This window comes from Camelina sativa, chromosome 9, assembly GCF_030686135.1.
Source record: "Camelina sativa cultivar CO46 ecotype springtype chromosome 9, ASM3068613v1".
In the NCBI taxonomy this organism is placed as follows: domain Eukaryota; kingdom Viridiplantae; phylum Streptophyta; class Magnoliopsida; order Brassicales; family Brassicaceae; genus Camelina; species Camelina sativa.
Genome location: NC_141888.1, coordinates 26,764,964 through 26,784,011, shown reverse-complemented (window position 1 = coordinate 26,784,011; position 19,048 = coordinate 26,764,964). Strand labels below are relative to the sequence as shown.

General features: G+C 35.6%; 2 protein-coding genes across 2 annotated transcripts; both read left to right on the top strand.

Annotated features, from left to right (window-relative positions):
- The first annotated feature begins 12,902 nt into the window (after positions 1–12,902).
- LOC104711500 (basic leucine zipper 4-like) lies at positions 12,903–13,700 on the top strand. Its single transcript, XM_010428200.3, has one exon. The coding sequence runs from the start codon at positions 12,988–12,990 to the stop codon at positions 13,537–13,539; it is 552 nt and encodes a 183-aa protein (XP_010426502.1). The 5' UTR covers positions 12,903–12,987; the 3' UTR covers positions 13,540–13,700.
- A 3,826-nt stretch (positions 13,701–17,526) lies between these two features.
- LOC104711498 (receptor-like protein 44) lies at positions 17,527–18,861 on the top strand. The gene has a single exon (XM_010428199.3). The coding sequence runs from the start codon at positions 17,863–17,865 to the stop codon at positions 18,709–18,711; it is 849 nt and encodes a 282-aa protein (XP_010426501.1). The 5' UTR covers positions 17,527–17,862; the 3' UTR covers positions 18,712–18,861.
- The last annotated feature ends 187 nt before the right edge of the window (positions 18,862–19,048 follow it).

Below are 19,048 nucleotides of genomic sequence, written 5' to 3'. Positions count from 1 at the left end.
ATGACCAATTCTAAATCCATTTTGGACATTTATGAGTGTTTATTTTTTCAAAAAAAATTTGGGTTCATGTCTTATTGTATTACTTAAACAAGAAATGATGAGGAGGTAGCATCAACACATTGGCCGAACCTTGGAATGTAATAAAAAACAAATTCTTTGATTATGCTGAACTGACTGAAGGGTGATAGAACCAGTGTCGGGAAAAAGATCTAAGCTCATTCACGTAATTTGAAAAGAGATATATACCATATGACAAAACCATTTGAAACCGGGTCCTTACGTTATTGAGATTATCCAAGGCATCATGATCTTTCCGAGCGTCCCAATAGAAGACTTTTTCTCAGTTTGTTTCTTGGTCTGAGTCTCTGAGATCGTCTTCCTCTTTCGTTTACGTTTTTTAGAAAGGGTTTAATTCTTTTTTGAGATTATGATGACTCAGCAAAAAGGATTTCCTTATATACAGAACAAAATCGTATTATCTGTACCCCAATTTCCTATTTTAGTCTTATATATATTTTTGGCCGGATCATTGCCATTCCAGCTTGTTTACAATAAAAAGTAGACACTTTTGCTAATTAGCTAATGTAAGTTTGGAACCACAAGTATCGTTTATAAGGGGACTCGTGGGGTTAACAGGTTTTGACATTCTGAAAATTCCGGCTTGCATGTGAACACATGCGAATCATAAAATGGTTCAAGAAGTATAAGAGTAAGACGTTCACATTGGTCAATGTTACCTTATTCTAGAGAGATAATAATGACTATAAAAGTTTCGTAATCTTAAGACTTTTATTGAAACGATCGGATCAAAATAAAACTATAGAAGAATGAATGTTGTATATATACAATGCTGAGACTATTACAGTATATATACAGAGTACAGAGGGAGACATTAGGTTAATATGATTTACATCTCTATCCTTTTCTTATATATCTCTTATATGTCCTTTCAAGATGGAGGAGCCTTTGTGACTCCAATCTTGCTAATGATCTACTGAAACTTTGCGTGGAAAGCGGTTTAGTGAGTGGATCGGTGAGCTGATCGTGTGTGGAGATATGAGCAACGCGAAGAGTTCCAGCCTAGACGTTGTCGCGGATGAAGTGGTAGTCTAATGCGAGATGCTTCATCCGGGAATGGAAGATGGGCTTTGCCGCCAAGTGTGTAGCACCAAGATTGTCACAATTGATAACCGGGGTTGTAGGCACTTGAAGTCCGAGTTCCCTGAGTAGAGAGATGATTCAACGTAGTTCAGAAGCAGCATTAGCCACAGCTCGGTACTCTGCTTCAGTGGACGAACGAGCAACTCCCTTTTGTTTCTTTGAGGACCACAAGATAGGACTGCCTCCAAGATATATCAAATAAGCATTCGTAGAAACAAAATCATCGGTATCACCTGCCCAATCCGCATCAGAGTAGGCTTTGAGAGCACCTGAAAAAGCATGAACAGAGATTGGTGTGTTTGTGCGCAAGAGAATCCCATGGGATTGCGTTCCCACCAAGTAGCGAAGTATTCGTTTAACCGCAGTCCAATGAGCATCAATGGGACAATGCATATACTGAGATAAACGATTGACCGCAAAGGCAATGTCAGGTCTAGTGAACGCAAGGTATTGAAGGCTTCCGAGAACGGCCCTGTATTCACGCGGATCCTCCAGTTTGGTGCCCATACGAATGGAGAGTTTGGGGGTCGGAGACATTGGCGTCAAGACAAGTTTAGCCGCAAGCATCCGAGTCTTTGTGAGTAGATCAACAATATACTTTTGTTGACGGAGGTGTAGACCAGCCGAAGTCCTGGTAGCTTCGATCCCAAGAAAGTAGTGTAGCTGATCGAGTTCTTTCAAAGAGAAACGAGCTCCAATGGAGCGTATAATCTGATCAAGGAGAGAGTGATTGCTACCTGTGATCAACATGTCATCAACGTAGACAAGGATATAGAAGATGTCACGGCCTTGACGTTTGATGAACAGAGAGGTGTCAGCCACAGAATTGACAAAACCGAGTCGAAGTAAGTGAGCTCTTAACTCCTGATACCAGGCACGCGGCGCCTGTTTGAGGCCATACAGTGCCATACAGTGCCTTCTTAAGACGACAAACATAAGTTGGTCGCTCTGGATCAACAAACCCTGGTGGCTGAGCCACATACACCTCATCATGAAGCCGTTCCTGCAGGAAGGCATTATTGACATCAACCTGCTTGATATGCCAGCCCTTGTTAACCGCTACTTGAAGTATAGCATGAATGGTTGTCGACTTGATTACAAGACTAAATGTATCTGTGTAATCACGTCCCGGCTGTTGGTGAAAGCCACGAGCAACAAGCCGTGCTTTATACTTATCGATAGAACCATCCGGGTTGTATTTGATTGTAAAGATCCATTTGCAACCTACAATGTTGTTAGCCAAGTGTGGAGGAACCAATTCATGTGTGCCATTGCGAATTTGAGCATTGATTTCCTCAGACATTGCATTACGCCATTTGGGATCCTTCAATGCTTTAGCAACGGTCTTGGGAATGGTTGGTTTAGGCAGAGATAGAGTATGAGCATAGCGATTATTTGGCTTACGTATATTGTTCATTGCCCAAATCGTCATTCGTTGATTGTTTGGTGCCGGAGGCGGAGAAGGAGATGGTGAAGGTGCAGCCGGCGGTGGAGATATCGAAACAGACGGAGAGGGAGACGGGCTCGGAAGAGCAGTCGTGGATGGGCCTGAATTGGGTATTGGGCCTGAATCAGTTACTGGGCCTGGACTTTGGGAAATTGGACCAGACGATTGATTCGTGTGAGAGGAAGTCTCCGACAATGAGGACGAAGAGTCCACCTGATTTGATGTCGAACGATCGACGGACGAGGATTGAGCCGGATGTGAAACCATGGGAGAGTGAGGAGGCGGAGAGGGAACGCCCGGAGAGACAACCACAGTCGGGTGAACCGGAATTTAGGTTACAGGCGGAGAGGGAACCCCTGGAGGATGCTGCTCAGGCATAGACGATGTCGAGGGATGAGCAAAGGGGAAGTCAGATTCCACAAAGCGAACATGGCGCGACACATATATCCGACCAGACCGTGGTTCTAAACACAGGTACGCACTCTGAGTGAGTGAGTAACCTAGAAAAACACATGAGATAGATCGATTGTCAAGTTTATGCGATGTGTACGGGCGTAACCATGGAAAACACACAAGCATCCAAAGACTCTGAGTTTGAGATAATTGGGAGCCTCACCAAAGAGTCGTTGATATGGAGAATCTCCATTGAGTACTGGTGTGATCATACAGTTTATAAGCTAAACCGCAGTCGAGAATGCATAACTCCAATATGTCGTGGGCATGGAGGATTGACTGAGAAGTGTGAGACCAGTTTCCACTATATGGCGATGCTTCCGTTCTGAGACTCCATTATGTTCCGGAGTATGTGGAGGTGTCATGAGATGAGCAATACCGTGGGAGGAGAGGAACGAACGAAGAATTATAAACTCTCCACCATTCTCGACAAGAGCAATAAACCGGGTAAAAATCTCCTTCACCTGTGATTTCTGCTTCATCGGATACATCCACACATATCTTGTATGGTGATCAACAAGAACTAAATAATACTTGTACCCCTCAATAGACAAAATTGGCGAAGTCTACACATCACTGTAAATGTAATGGAGCGGATGAGTAGACACAATCGTGTTTGTATGAAAGGGAAGCTTATAGCTTTTATTGATGTAGCAATCAGAACAGGACAATGACTGTTGTGAAGAAGCAGAAACAGGTAAAGAAAACTGAGACACTAGCAATTTTAAAACTGATAATGCAGGATGACCCAGTCTCGAATGCCAACTATGGAGATCAGTCTTTGGAGTTGGAGACGCAAAGAGAGACATCGGTGAAGCAATGTTGACTGGCCATTCGTAAAGTTCATTCTTGGTCCTCCCTTGCAGCAACCGGATCCCCGTGTGAAGATCCTTCACCTGGAAGGAAGCGGGAGCAAATTCAACAGTCACACTGTTAGCGTTACATAACCGGTACATTGAGATTAAATTCTTTGCTATGTTTGGAACATATAAAACATTTTTCAATGCAATAGGACGAGTAGAAGTGGGAAGGAGAGTAGAACCAGTTTGAGCAATCTTAAGGGTGGTGCCATCAGCAATACGGAGATCTTCACCACCATTGTAAGGTTGGTGAAGTGCCAAGTTACTCAGATCGGAGGTGACATGATGCGTAGCTCCGCTGTCTAGAAGCCAGGGCGAGGCATCATAACCGGATGCCGCAACCATATTGGCACGGGGATGACCTTGTTGAGGAGAGAATCCACCATGTTGCTGAAGCTGATAGCAAGTACGAGCACTGTGGCCATGGATGCCACAGAGCTGACATTTACCTTGATAGCCACGGGATTGACCCTGATTTGAACGAGGACCAGAATACTGTGATTGTGGGTTCGACCAGTTTTGATTACCCTTGTAACTGTTACCGTGGGGTTTGTTTTGATTGCGAGAGTCGTTGTACGAAGGACGATAGTTGACGGCATTTGCAGTCACCGGAAAGGACTGGTTGGCAGTGACAACAATGGATTGGAGCGTGGCTTCATGGTAACGCAGCTTCTCATACCCCTCGGGAAGAGAGGGTGTTCTGTCACGGCCAGCGATCTGATCAACCACAAGTTTGTATTCCTCTGGCAGCCCTTTGAGAATGGCTTCAACTTGATCATCATGATCCATCTCTTTGCCGAGAAGAGCCAACTGATCAAAGCGTGTAGTGAAGCTCTGAAAGTAGTCTTCAACAGATCGATTCAGATTTTTGAGAGACTCAATATGTTGCTTGATCTGGCGAACATGTCCACGACTCGGAGCAGCATATGTTTCCGTGAGTGTGGTCCAGATCTCAGCCGCTGTAGTAGCACGGGAGAGGAGAGACTGGACAGAGGTGGAAATTGCACCAAGGAGAGCACTGTAAATCAGCCTATCCTGGCATTTCCAGAGAGTGTGGTCTGGGTTTGGACTCGCGACACCATCGGTGACAACGGTGGAAGGAGGAACAGTGACAGATCCGTCAATGTATCCTGCAAGACTGTAACCATCTAGTAGAGCATAAACCTGGCGGCTCCACATGATGAAGTTAGAAGCAGTAAGCTTCGTGACATTTGTCATACTAACACTTAGAAGTGTTGGAGTGGCAGTGGTGAGAGGAATTGTTTCACTCGTTGAAGACATGAGGAAGAAAGGTTAGATGACGGCTTAAAAAAAAAATTTAGGTATAGATCGATAGCTCTGATACCATATAGAAGAATGAATATTGTATATATACAATGCTGAGACTATTACAGTATATATACAGAGTACAGAGGGAGACATTAGGTTAATATGATTTACATCTCTATCCTTTCCTTATATCCTTTCCTTATATATCTCTTATATAAACTATATAACAGTAGACAACGACAAAAAAAAGTAGACAACGATGTTTACATTAGCAAATTATCAACATTTTGATAGTTTAGTGGTCTGCCTCGTTGGACTGTTTTTACTTTATTACAAAAAAAATCTCGACAGATCAATATAAATAAATATTTTCTCCGATAACATATGACACTAATAACAAGGAGAAGCAATAGTATGACCTTTCTGTCGACAATTTGTGAGATTAATTTCTCATAATTGATTTAAATAGTGATGAAAATAATGCATTAAATAAATATGTAGCATATGTCCAGAAACAAATAACAAATTAGTTACAGTTATTCCAATTTAGTTTTCTGTAGACTTGGTATATCATTCGGATAAGTGAAGAGAGTATATTACTAACTAAATGAAAATATAAAGATCGAAGAGTATACACTATATACTAGATATTCAGTACCGACTCATACATTTATTGGGCCTTGTGCAACTGTGCATTATATTTCTAAAGTATGCAATCTATATTTTATACACGTTATTAACTTAATACTCATTTAGATAGGCCTTCTATGTTTCAACAATCTTGGACTAATGCGATAAGATGTATTCATTTTATGGAAGTATCATGGGCCATATGTTTTAGCTCCTCCAACAATTGTATATGTTGCACCAATTCCATAGAAGATATTGGTTTGCTGTCCTTTTTTACTCGGCTGACTTCTATAGTGCTCTTCAATAATGCAATCAAGATGAGTTGTTTTCTTTGTCATAAAATTTATGACAAAGTTTCTTTTCTTTTCTTTTCTTTGAGAAGTCAGAGAATCCAATAGATCACCAGAATTCCAGTATTTGTATTTCTTCTGACTAGTTTTATATATTATACGGATTTTTAATCTGATCAATGGTGATACAAACAATGACAGTAACACATATTTTGGGTTACAAGTTATGGTTTTTTATTTCTTATTTAAACGTATTATCTTAGTGAAATAGAGAACTAAAAGAAATTACATTCTCTACTGCTTAGAAAACTCACAAGTATAGCTTTTCCTCACTAATTCATGAAAAACACATAACTAATACCTTAGCTGGTAGAACATCTTATTCGCGCACAAACACCTGCCTTATGTTATTTTCAGAACTATAAGTTGTTAGTGTTTTTTTTTCATTGTATGAGTAAGTTGTGACCATTGGTCAGTTCTTTAAAGGAAAGTTGTTACAACTATTGGCTGCAAATAACTTTAAACTAGCTAGTTTTTAATTTACAAAAAAAAAAAAAAGTTAAAGTGGTCGTGCACATGAAACATGATCTCCAACAAACTTGAAACATTATAAAGTCAGAAGAGTTTGATAACTAAGCTATGCTTTTTTCTGTTTGCAACTTTTGTGGTATTCCTTAGGAACGGCTTCTTTAAAACTGCTTTGCTGTTAAGAAAACTACCATGTCGAATATTCTCTATCTCTAGTCCCTTTTGTTCGTAGAATAATCAGCAATCATAGTAGTTATATATCAATCAAATTAATTCATCAGTCACTAAGAATTTTTGTTTCTAATATGGTTATTAACAGTTTAACACACATGATCCGCAACAACATTTTTAATACAAACTACTAAAATATAAGCTTTTGATTCATTTCGATACTTAACTACACCCACATACGCGTAAAAGAAAATCTTAGGACCGTCAATTTACTAAATATATACGACAACTTTTCGAAAGACGTGTATTTAAAAACAAGACGTAATAACTAATAACATCGATTAAATCATATCACATTGAGTTTAAAATTCAAGACAAACCTTTTTTGATAGAAAATTCAAGGTGTAAAGCTTCTCTAGTTAGACAGATCCAAGTCCCCCTTTTCTTTTACCGCTTTAGTAACAATTTTATATTTTACCTAGAATATTAATCTATTATTTATGATTTTAAATACAAAAGTATGCCGACCAAAAATTGAAAATTTAAAATACAGTGGTATATATGCATGCATATATATAACTATATCGGCATATGTTTTCTTCTTCTTCTTCTTCTTCTTTTATGCTATAGGTATAGGATGCTTTTTCATTTTATGTTGGTCCATAACTTTATCTCCTGTCTCAGAACGTAGATTTCACTAACTATATTTGCAGTTACATATACCAGAAAAGAAAGGAATCTTACCCCAAAAAAAACAAAACGAAAATATAAATAAAACATATGATTCCATTGTTAACTTTTGTAACGAGATTTAGACTTGCACATGTTGCAAAAACTAAGAACACAGCAAAACAACAAAACCATACAATAATACCACAACTTACAAGACTTTACCTAAAACCAGAATAAAACATTTTCTTTTTACCGATCAAACTTTTAGCAAACACATGCATAACCATATAACAAAGTATGCTTACCATATACTAATACTAGAGGTTATTCCGTGCGTTATTTTACAATCAAACACCATATATTAAATTATTGAAAAAAACTATTTCTTCTTCAAAAGAGAATTACCCACAAGCTTAAGTGAAAAAAATAGAAATATCCTGTTCTTGTAAATTTCACTTATATTATCTTTAAGAGATATATCTAATACTAAATTCAACAAATCAATTTCTAAAAACCTAAAATCATTCAATTCTGATGAAAAGATCGGCTAATTATCGATATTTGACATCATCATCACAAGAAGATTTGAATAATCCATAGCATAAATAATAATCTATCCATACCCAATCTCAACCGACACTCCATTACTAAAAACAAACCTTAATGTATAATTAAATTTATTAGTCTTGTTTAATTTATTAAATAACAAAATGTATAAAGGATTAAAATATCTCTCTGTTTTACAATTAGAATGTGTTGTTTTGGGATGCTACCAATTCGTAATACATATACGGTGAAATTTGAAATTTGTACTGTCTTCTTTTTATGTGGCTTGTATTTGTCTTTACTTTGCAGATGAAACGACAAGTGTTTTTATTTCATTTTCCTGCTGGTTTCTCCCAACATCAGAAGTTGTTTTACTTTTGTTTTTGTATTTCCTGTCAACAATTGACCAATAATGTTAAAACCCCAATCAATGCCTTTATCCCTTGCAAATCTTGGAGAGACTTCAACCTCAGTTTTAAGCTTTGGTTTACATCATCAGTAATTATCTGTTAAAATAACAAAGGAAAAAATGTAAAATTGAAAATATTAAAATTCAAGTGTAAATGGTTTATGATTCCTTTTTGGAAATTTTTCCACATGTGCATCTGAAGTTCTAAGGATAAGTGGTGTTGATCGTCTTTGATAGATGTGACAGACTGACAGTACATAGAGCCGTGAAATTGTATGTAGACTCTTTGACATTGGAATACAATGTCTTCCCTATTAAGTCTTTGATGAGCTAAGCCACCTCGTCGTCCAATTCATCTAAGTTGGCCTAAAAATAGAAAAGTGACTTGGGTTGGCAATTTCAGTTTAAATAGTACCTTCAAATAGTTAGTACACAAAATAAAATAAAAAAACATATGAAAAGAACTATGAAACAACGGATTGCCACACTCCGAACTCATTGAAAACAACACACCGGAGTATTCCCACAGCTTCAGATGGAGAGAAAGTGTGATGTGTCAAGGTCAAACCAGGGTTTTTCATTTTCAAATTACAGTTAGTGCATGAAATCTAGTGCCACCTATTGCGCAATACACAACTTCAACCACTTTCGCTTTACACCAAAAATAAATGTTCCTTAAAAATATTATAAATATTTTAGCTTACATGCTACGCACGAAGATGAAATAAAATATTTAATATAAATATTAGTAATTAAAATATTTTTATACAAACTGTAACTTATAAAATATTAAATACAAATTAAGTTTATTTTAGTTTTGTCTTTAATACAAAATATATGATTATTAAATACAATGTAATTTTTTAAAATATATTAGAACATAAATTAATTAGTCTATCATAAATTAATTTGGTTTCACTTTTTACTTTGAAAGTATGAAAACATTTTTTTATAATTGGTTTGATCAGTAGTTTTTATTTTTTGGTAATATGGCATATGATTTCATTAGGAAATATATTACATGTTGAAACAAAAAGTTGGAAGAAATATATTTTGTCACAATGTAAAAAAAAAACTAAAGTCCCACCATATAAGATACAAATAAAATGAAGTATTTAAAAAATATTTAATTTAAGATTAGTGAGAAATACATGTGTCGCAAATATAGTGAGCCCATGCAGTTAGATAATATTTAATATTTTGTGCAAGACGATGTTTTAAGTAATAGTAGTAAAAATAAAATATAAATTGGTTATATTACCTGGCTTCCATCCTTGTTGTTTGACGTAAGTTTCTATTTGTTCAATCATGTACAAATATTTTGGGTCTTAATAAATTTTGCCAACTAAAATTGACGGGACATTAGTTGCCTTGAAATAGTTACTGGGGAAAATATTAAAGACTATAAGATTGTTGTTCATTTTAAAAGATTATTGTGCGAATATTGAAAAAAACTGATGTGAAAAGTATGACAAAAACTGATTTAACTGGAAGCAATATATATTACATGTTGGAGAATGGGAAAAAAACAAATACAGATTTAACCAGATGTATATGAAATATAATATCTTTTGTGGAATTGTTGGAGTTCAAAAATATTGGGTTGACGATGTTGCAATCAAATATAAATAGTCTTCCCAAAGAGTAAGAAGTTTGGAATGTGTTTCAATGAGAATTTTTTCCCAAAGAGAGACACTGCTTTCCACGAATCAACAGATCTTCGAACTTAGATAGGCGAGTTGCATGTTTGAAAGCAAGTGAAAAATTAGTTAGAGAGGATGTTTTTAATATACAGTAGGTGAGATAAGTGTGGTGTGGATTAGGTAGTTGATTTACATTTTCATCTAGAAAGAGACATTTAAAACTGAGTAAGAGATTGTTTCTTCTAAAGTATAGAGCTTCCCAAAAACAATCCTATTTTTACTGGTGGTCATCGTTAGAGAGTAACTCTAGAGTAGAGTAGAGAGCAAATTTTTTAGGTTGTAACATTTTTAAAACCGTAGTTAGTGTGTGGGGTGGAGGTGTTGATTCCCAGTAGATTGAGAGAGAGATTATAATAATAATAAAAGTAATCAGAAACTGAATTCTGTTTGATTATAATTTTATGGAAAACAGATTACTAATATTTAATTGGAAATAAATAAGAAAGCAATTATCAAATGACTTAATTTACTTTGATGGCAAGACGTTACGTTTTCAAAAGCAGAATACAAAACGTAAGAGATTGTTTCTTCTAAAGTATGGAGCTTCCCAAAAACAAACCTATTTTTACTGGTGGTCATCGTTAGAGAGTAACTCTAGAGTAGAGTAGATAGCAAATTTTTTAGGTTATAACATTTTTAAAACTGTAGTTAGTGTGTGGGGTGGGGGTGTTGATTCCCAGTAGATTGAGAGAGAGAGATTATAATAATAATAAAAGTAATCAGAAACTGAATTATGTTTGATTATAATTTTATGGAAAACAGATTACTAATATTTAATTGGAATAAATAAGAAAGCAATTATCAAATGACTTAATTTACTTTGATGGCAAGACGTTACATTTTCAAAAGGAGAATGCAAAACTAAAACTAAATTCGAGCTTCAATTTAAATACCGTATGGGAGGAAGAGAAACACATGGGCTGCATGTTCAGATCCCATTTGTTTGTTTGTTAAGGTAAATTTTTTAATTACCAAAGGATTAAGTTGACAATTGTGGTCATATTTAATTAACAATGGACAAGTGTCAACTATATAAAACGCCAGATGTCATCGCCTCAAACAAAGTTTAGAAGAAACCTTCTCTTATTATATAAGATTTCTCTTAATAATATTGTATAATTGTTATCAAAATTGTCATTCACCTCAGATAAAATGACTATATCCCTTAATTTCGAGATTTTAATAGACTCATGGTCATTTGACCAAATTCACTTGAATCTTTTTTACCAATGTGCTTTGAGATACACAAAAGATAATTACTTTGAGCAATCTGAGGTAATTATCTCAAGTTTACCCTAGAGCTACTCTCTCAAATTAAGAGATCACTGCAGTACTTAGGGGTCGAATTCCACAAGGACTCAAGACTACACAATAAATTATAGAGTTTTTCAATTATGCTAAACAAATTAAATTGAATTAAAATAAACAATGCAAAATATTAAATAAAAACTGTTGTAAGTTCAATGGATCAAAAAGCTAGGCCTAGGGAATTTCTCAGGAAATTATGAAATATTAAATCAATCAATAAATTAGGATTCAAACAATTAAGAACAGATCTAGAACTCTAAACACTTTTGTAAAATAAATCAGTTCTCACTGCAAATAATATCTAAATTTTAAACCAGAAAATCCAAATCTCTTTGTAAAATTCTAGGTTAAAAATCAGCAATAAAATCAGGTTTAGATTGTTCACAAAATTATTAAATCAAATCTCTTTGCAAGAAATAATTTTGCTCATCAAAAGGTTTTATCAGGAAAATTAATTATATTCTCATATCAATTTATTTTCCTAAAGTATTAATTCTAGATGGCCAATCAAGGATTAATATGAAGAACAACCTAAGATGAAGATCTAGATAGATAATGAATCCTAAATAATCAGATCTAATAATTCATAAAATCCCTGTGAAAAACCCTGAACCTAACAAGCAAACTACTCAGACATAATCAATGAAAAACAAGACATGATTCTGAATAATAAGCAATAGAGATTAAAAGAATAAGAAGGAGTTCAAGAATTCTTCTCTACAAAGCAGATCTGATCTCTCTCTCTCCAAAAGCTCTAAAAAATCTCTCAGGGTTGCAAGAAAAATAAAACTTGATAGAATACAACTTAAGGGTTTGGAAAACCTAAAAACTATATATATATGTCCTAAAACACGTCAGGGACTAGTCTTGCAAATATGGAAAACTTCGGGCAACTTTGTAAAACTTCCAAATTTGGCTCTCTCGTCGGTTTGGACTAGGTGTTGATCGATTCCAAGTTGATTTCTTGCGGATTATTGCTCCAAACTGATCCAAATTGCTCCATTTTGCTCCTTTCATGCTAAAATCCTAGAAAACCTGTAAAAACTCAAAAATATCCTAGAAAACAAATCAAAAGACTCCTAAAAGACTCCTTATATCATGGTTAAAAACCACAAAAACCATGATATATCAAGATACACAAAAGATAATTACTTTGAGCAATCTGAGGATCTCCAACTTACTTTGAGTTACATCTAATCCTGTGCCGACACGTACCCAACAATTTGTCTGATGGCTGATGCGACTAATTTTCTCATTTTTGGTCTTTCTCTTTTCTTTTTTAAGGGAAAAGAACTCAAAAAAAAAAAAGATAAAAAGAAAAAGAAAAGTTATAAGGAAAAAGTAACCATCATCAATATTATACATAATTTTACTACTTTCTGACCAAAATACCCTCGTGTAGGCTTGTCCATAAATACGAGCCTCCAACAATGCAATTCTTCCCTTTTCCCCTTCTAATCTCTCTCCCATCTCTTCATTTTGATATCATTTGTGTGTTTTGTCCTTCTTTTTTACTTTCCGGTTAAGCATTTTAAAAACCATGATGTCTACTATTTCTCCGGTTTTCTCAGCTGAACCGAGTCTAGCAACCTTTGTCCCAGCTTTCGAAACCGGTTTCACCCCATGGGACATTTCGCACCTCTTCTCTATCTTCGACTCATCATTGGAGCCAATACAGAGTCCGGCCCATGACTTTGCTTCTAGAAACCCGACCAGCTCAGACGTTGCTCCGACCGAGGAGAATACCGATGAACGTAAAAAGAAACGGAAATTATCGAACCGGGAATCCGCTAAACGATCAAGAGAGAAGAAGCAAAAGCACTTGGAGGAGATGAGTATCCAGCTAAACCAGCTCAAGACTCAGAACCATGAATTGACGAACCAGCTCCGGTACGTTTCGTACCATTGTCAACGAACAAACACGGAGAACGAACGTCTGCGTTTGGAGAACCGTATTCTTCAAGATAAGTTGTTGAACATCAGACAAGTTTTGATGTTTCGTCAGATCGAACGAAGCTTAAACTGTTCCACTTGGCCTTGCGACAACAGTACTGTTCTTACCGTCCAACAGGATCCGTCGATGATATACTAATCATGTTAAAGTTTGAGATTATTAAAACGGGAACACCTTTTGTAAAAAATTATTATTTTTTAAATGCATGGATGTCTTATAACGTACGTTAGCAAATTATATTTCGCATTTTTATATCTATGTTTCAATTAAATAAAGTAATTAAATTTTCGTGATTAAAATTTTTTAACAAAGAAATGGGTCACTGGCAGAATTTGTCGAGAACCTTTTTCAACTTGTTTTCTTTTTTCAATCTTCTCTTTTAACTTTAATTTGTGTGAATTATTAAATGAAATGTAATTTTCAACATCTATAAATACGTCATATAAAGTTATATCGCGTTAGTAAGGCCTCGTAAAATAATTCGATCATCGAGATGATTATTTATAGTAATTTAACAAGACGAGAATTAGGAGAACGAAGAAGAATTTGGTCAGCACAACTAACCATATTCCAAGCATAAATTCTAAAACGTCACTTTAATTTAGTATAAGATTAATTACCCTATAACTTTGTAGTGATCAAATTTAAAATATTCGGGTGAAAATGACGCGTTTGTCGACAAAAATAGATTGGTCTTGAGATCGTAGTATATAATTTCGTGGTCTGAAATATAGATAATTAACGAGACCTATGTCCTAATTAATTAGTGATAATTCTAATTGATGTAATGCTTTGTTTGAACATGATTATATGTATTTCGGTCTAAGTTAAGCCAATAAAATAAAATTAATTAGGCTTAATTAGTAATTGTAAGATATACAAGGTAACAGATTTGGCTGATAGCTATATAGGCGAAGAGACAGAGTTAGGTTGAAGATGATGATGGTTTTATGACCAAATAGGTCCATTAGGCATTAGTCATGTACTAATAAACTACACTTAATTAAATCCAAATTAGCTAATTTATAGTTTTAATACACGCACAAGGGCACATATGTGTGTATATATATGTTCAGGAGCGGAAGTTTTAGGCTCTCTCTCTAACCTTTCACGAGACATGGAGGCATGTTAATAATACCAAGGTTATAAAACTAAATTATTATAAGAGTATGCATATTAAAATAAGAATGTTTATTTACTTTGTGTTAATGCATAAGAGGGCGAAATGAGGATTATAAAAACAATTAAAGATGTGGCCATGATTTGATTTAGATAAATAAAGATTACGGTGTAAATCATGACACGTGTTTATGCATTATTGTTTATTTTTTACCTTTTTTTGTTCTCAAATGTCAGTCTAACCTAGAATCGGCTTGATTGCAAACATTAGCTTAACTTTAAAGTAGTGATAAAACAAAATTTCAGTAAGCTCTTTCCAAAACATTTGTAATTACTTTTTTTCTGGCGTAAGCTTTAATGGTTGTGATATGATATTTAAGGTTTATTATGCACTGATATATCATCTGTTTCTTTTGATTATGCGCCCTCAAACTCCTTGTTATTGATGGATATGTTAAAAGATGGTGTCACGCTTTAATTTAGTTAAAATTTTAATGGACTATTGACGATTACACTCGTCCATATACTGTATATTGGTCAAATTTTGGTCCCACTGTCCATCTATTAACAAAAAGATATTTTCTTTTTGTAATATTTTTGGTCATCTTTATGCTTTTGAGGAAGAAAAGAAAGATAAAAAGAGTAAATAAAAATCTGATTTTGATATTTAGACAACTTGAGAGATATTTTACTTAGAGTTTGGAACCTTTTACATGATCTTGTAATTCGACGACAGATGGAAAAATAAGAAGGGGGTAAACTCAATAACTTGAAGATCTTTTTGTGCTCGTGATGATAAGACGCTTTACTCACTTTCACATTCAAAATATATATTGGAATAAGTAGGAAAAATTAATAGAAGAAAAATGAGATACAATGACTGAAATTGGAATGAGAATTAATCTTTAACAGAAGGAGCTTTGCAAGAAACTAGTGATTTAAGACTAATCTTCTTCCCTTTAGACACAACCTTATCATCGTCAATATTTATACGATTTGAACACTTTCTCATTGCAATAAGGAAAGGATCATCATCATCGTCAAGTTTAATATCATTTGAACACTTTATCAACGCCATAAGGAAGGGATCATCATCGTCTTCTTCTTGTCCCTTTCCCGTCTTTTTCCATTTCATCATACATGATGATTTAACTACCGAGGAAGATCTAACCAACCGTTTTGATGATAACGGATATGGTGGTGGCAAAGGTAGCAATGATGGTACCACCATTTTGTCATCGATATTTGACGTTACGTCTATCTCTAATTCATCTTTATTTGATAGTGATGATGAATCTTGAGGCAATGATGCTGAAAAAGGCAATTTATTTTCGTGAGATGACATGGTTTTATTATGTGACTAGTGATCAAAATCGATGATATACGAATAGACTAGCTAACTATATAATGTGTCTATTTATAATACGATTTCGTTAGGTTTTGAGTGGGGGATTGAGACATGATAAGACAGAACAACTTGGAAGAAAAAAAAAAGAACAATTAAGGAGGTGACACATGCTTGTTATAATGTTATGGTTACTGTCTTACTGAAAATAAATTTTAGAAGAGCATGCATGGGACTTTCTTAATTATTCACATTCATTACATAACGCATATCATACGTATGAGTAAATACAGAATTTGTATAAGTAATATAAGATCATCGCTTCTCAAAGAGAAGAGAGCACACTATAATAAAACATAAATCAGTGATGGGTACAAACTACGTATGTATCTCACTCGGTTTCGTTAGAATGCAAAAGATCAGTAAGATATGTACATGTATTTGAGGGTTTTATTATTTTCGGTTGCAATTGATATAATTAACGGATTGAATGTTGTAGGAAGATTAAAATCCAATATGTGAGGGGGAAAAAGATACTAACTATATATAGACGTATTACAATTAACATGGTCTACTACTACGCACAAGATTTTCATGTGATATTGGACTTAGGTTTTGCATTGGGATTTACAAAAGTTATGAACGGGCTGATAATGGGCTCACAAGTAAAACGATTCTTCGTACAAAACTACACATCTGCAAAGTGGTGCATGATGTACAACTATTCGATTCAAAGAGAAGTGTTTACAGAACAATTTAAAAGTAAATCTTATTAATGATTTGTAAATGGAAAGTGAAAAGAGTGTGACGCACTACTAAGGACCACCCCCACAAAAAAATTATGTGAAATTGGTTTAGTGGCCGTTTCTTGCTCGGTAAACAATACGCTTGTTTTGTAGTAAATAGGAGTGTCAAACGGGTATGCCCGCGCCCGAACGGGCTAACCGTGATGGTCCCGTATTTTCAGTTATCCGCCGCGGACAGGTCCGTCACGAGCGGCGGGCGACGTATCTCCGCCCATGCCCGCTCCACCTAACTTTGCGGACTAACGGGCATGCTTTACTACTAGTAAAGCTTGTTTTAAACTCGCTATATCATATGATCAGTGGCGGAGCCAACGTACAAAGAGGGGTGTCAGATAACACCCATAACATTTATATATTTTTTTTAATTATAAGGTAAATTTTCTAGATAATGAGATGTTTTGGTTTAAAATATTCACAATGACACCCATGTTATATTTTTTTTGGTAATGAGACATCCATGTTATATGATCTACTCTTCTCTTTGACACAATGTATATTTATTTTGCCACTTAACATAATGCCTAATCCATTTTTGTTGGCTAGAAATATATATGACACCTGTAAGCAAAATTTCTGGCTCCGCCACTGCATATGATATGACTCTCTCTACCCATGGTTCCCAATTGGTGGACCAAAATCTACAATTAAAAAAAGAACAAAAAAAACTCAGTGAATGGATGTCATGATTTTCTTTTTAGACCATTTAAAGTAAATTTATTCAAAAAAAGTTGAATCTGTCACACTATAAAGATGCACATACTGCCCACTGCAATATTATTGTTCTTTAACAAAAAAAAAAAAAGAAGTACTAGTGACTTTTTAATAAGAAGACCAAAGAACAATTCTAAAACTCATGACTTATTATTTGTCAGTTGATCTCTTACTAAAATAAAATGGATGGCATGATTAAGATCTAATCATGACTGTTGTTGGTTATACACAATTTATACAATAATCAAAGTTCAAAACAGCTGAAGTTATAAATCACACCCAGCTAATCCCAAACACAATCAAAGTCTTATCCTACGCATAATACCTCACTACTCTGCTAAAACGCGCCTCTTACAATTTACAAATTTCTTCTGTAACCGTTTTTTTTTCTTAATTTTCTTGAACACACTCACCTCACCACTCACATGAAAGTTCCACTTTCTTCTTCTTCAACGTTTTCGAAACCTCTCTAAAAAATCGATGGCGAGGAGTCACCGGTTTAGCTACCAGTTTAGCAACCGGTTAATCCTTCTCATCCTACTAACATTAGAAACGGCACAACGTCCAACAACAGCCGATCCAAACGACGAGGCGTGTTTAAAAAACCTCCGTGAAAACTTACAAGACCCGGCGAGCAACCTCCGTAACTGGACCAACTCCGTCTTCACAAACCCATGCTCAGGCTTCACCTCATACCTCCCCGGAGCTACCTGCAACAACGGAAGAATCTACAAACTCTCCCTAACCAACCTCTCCCTCCGCGGCACCATCTCTCCGTTTCTCTCCAACTGCACAAACCTCCAGTCTTTAGATCTATCCTCAAACCAGATCTCCGGCGTTATCCCGCCGGAGATTCAGTACCTCGTCAACCTCGCCGTCCTTAACCTCTCGTCTAACCAACTCTCCGGCGAAATAACGCCGCAGCTCGCTCTCTGCGCTTACTTAAACGTGATCGATCTACACGATAACCAGCTCTCCGGTTCGATTCCTCAGCAGCTAGGTCTGTTAGCGAGGCTGTCTGCGTTCGACGTTTCGAACAACAAACTCTCCGGTCAGATCCCGACGTACCTGTCGAACCGAACCGGGAGTTTCCCGAGGTTTAACGCGAGCTCGTTCGTAGGGAACAAGGGACTGTACGGTTACCCGTTGCAGGAGATGATGATGAAGAGTAGAGGCTTGTCTGTGATGGCCATCGTTGGGATTGGGTTAGGGAGTGGCGTGGCGAGTTTGATGATTAGTTTTACTGGTGTTTGTTTATGGTTGAGGATTACTGAGAAGAAGATTGTTGAAGAAGAAGGTAAGATTAGTCAATCTATGCCTGATTACTAATTACTATATTTAATTACGGCCAAGATTACTAAAAAAGACATTCTTCATTTGTTGAGTTTTATTTTATTTTTCATTTACTATATAGTTTTTGTTGTTGTTATTTTATGTTTTGAGTTATATTTTAAGGAATGAGAATATTCTTTATGGGAAGGTGAGGCAGAAGAAATAGGCTAATGAATTAGTTTAGTTAAATTGAGATATGTTTTGTAATAATAATGGACAGGATTTGTGTATTATTGGTAGTAGCAGTACTACTACTAACGGATACTGCGGGATTTTTATTATTTTTGGTTTGTTGAGAGACGAACAAGTGGACCAAAATACTGATCTGGGTACC

Coding starts and splice junctions, on each gene's coding strand:
- LOC104711500 (XM_010428200.3), top strand. CDS start 12,988: ATGATGTCTACTATTTCTCCGGTTTTCTCAGCTGAACCGAGTCTAGCA.
- LOC104711498 (XM_010428199.3), top strand. CDS start 17,863: ATGGCGAGGAGTCACCGGTTTAGCTACCAGTTTAGCAACCGGTTAATC.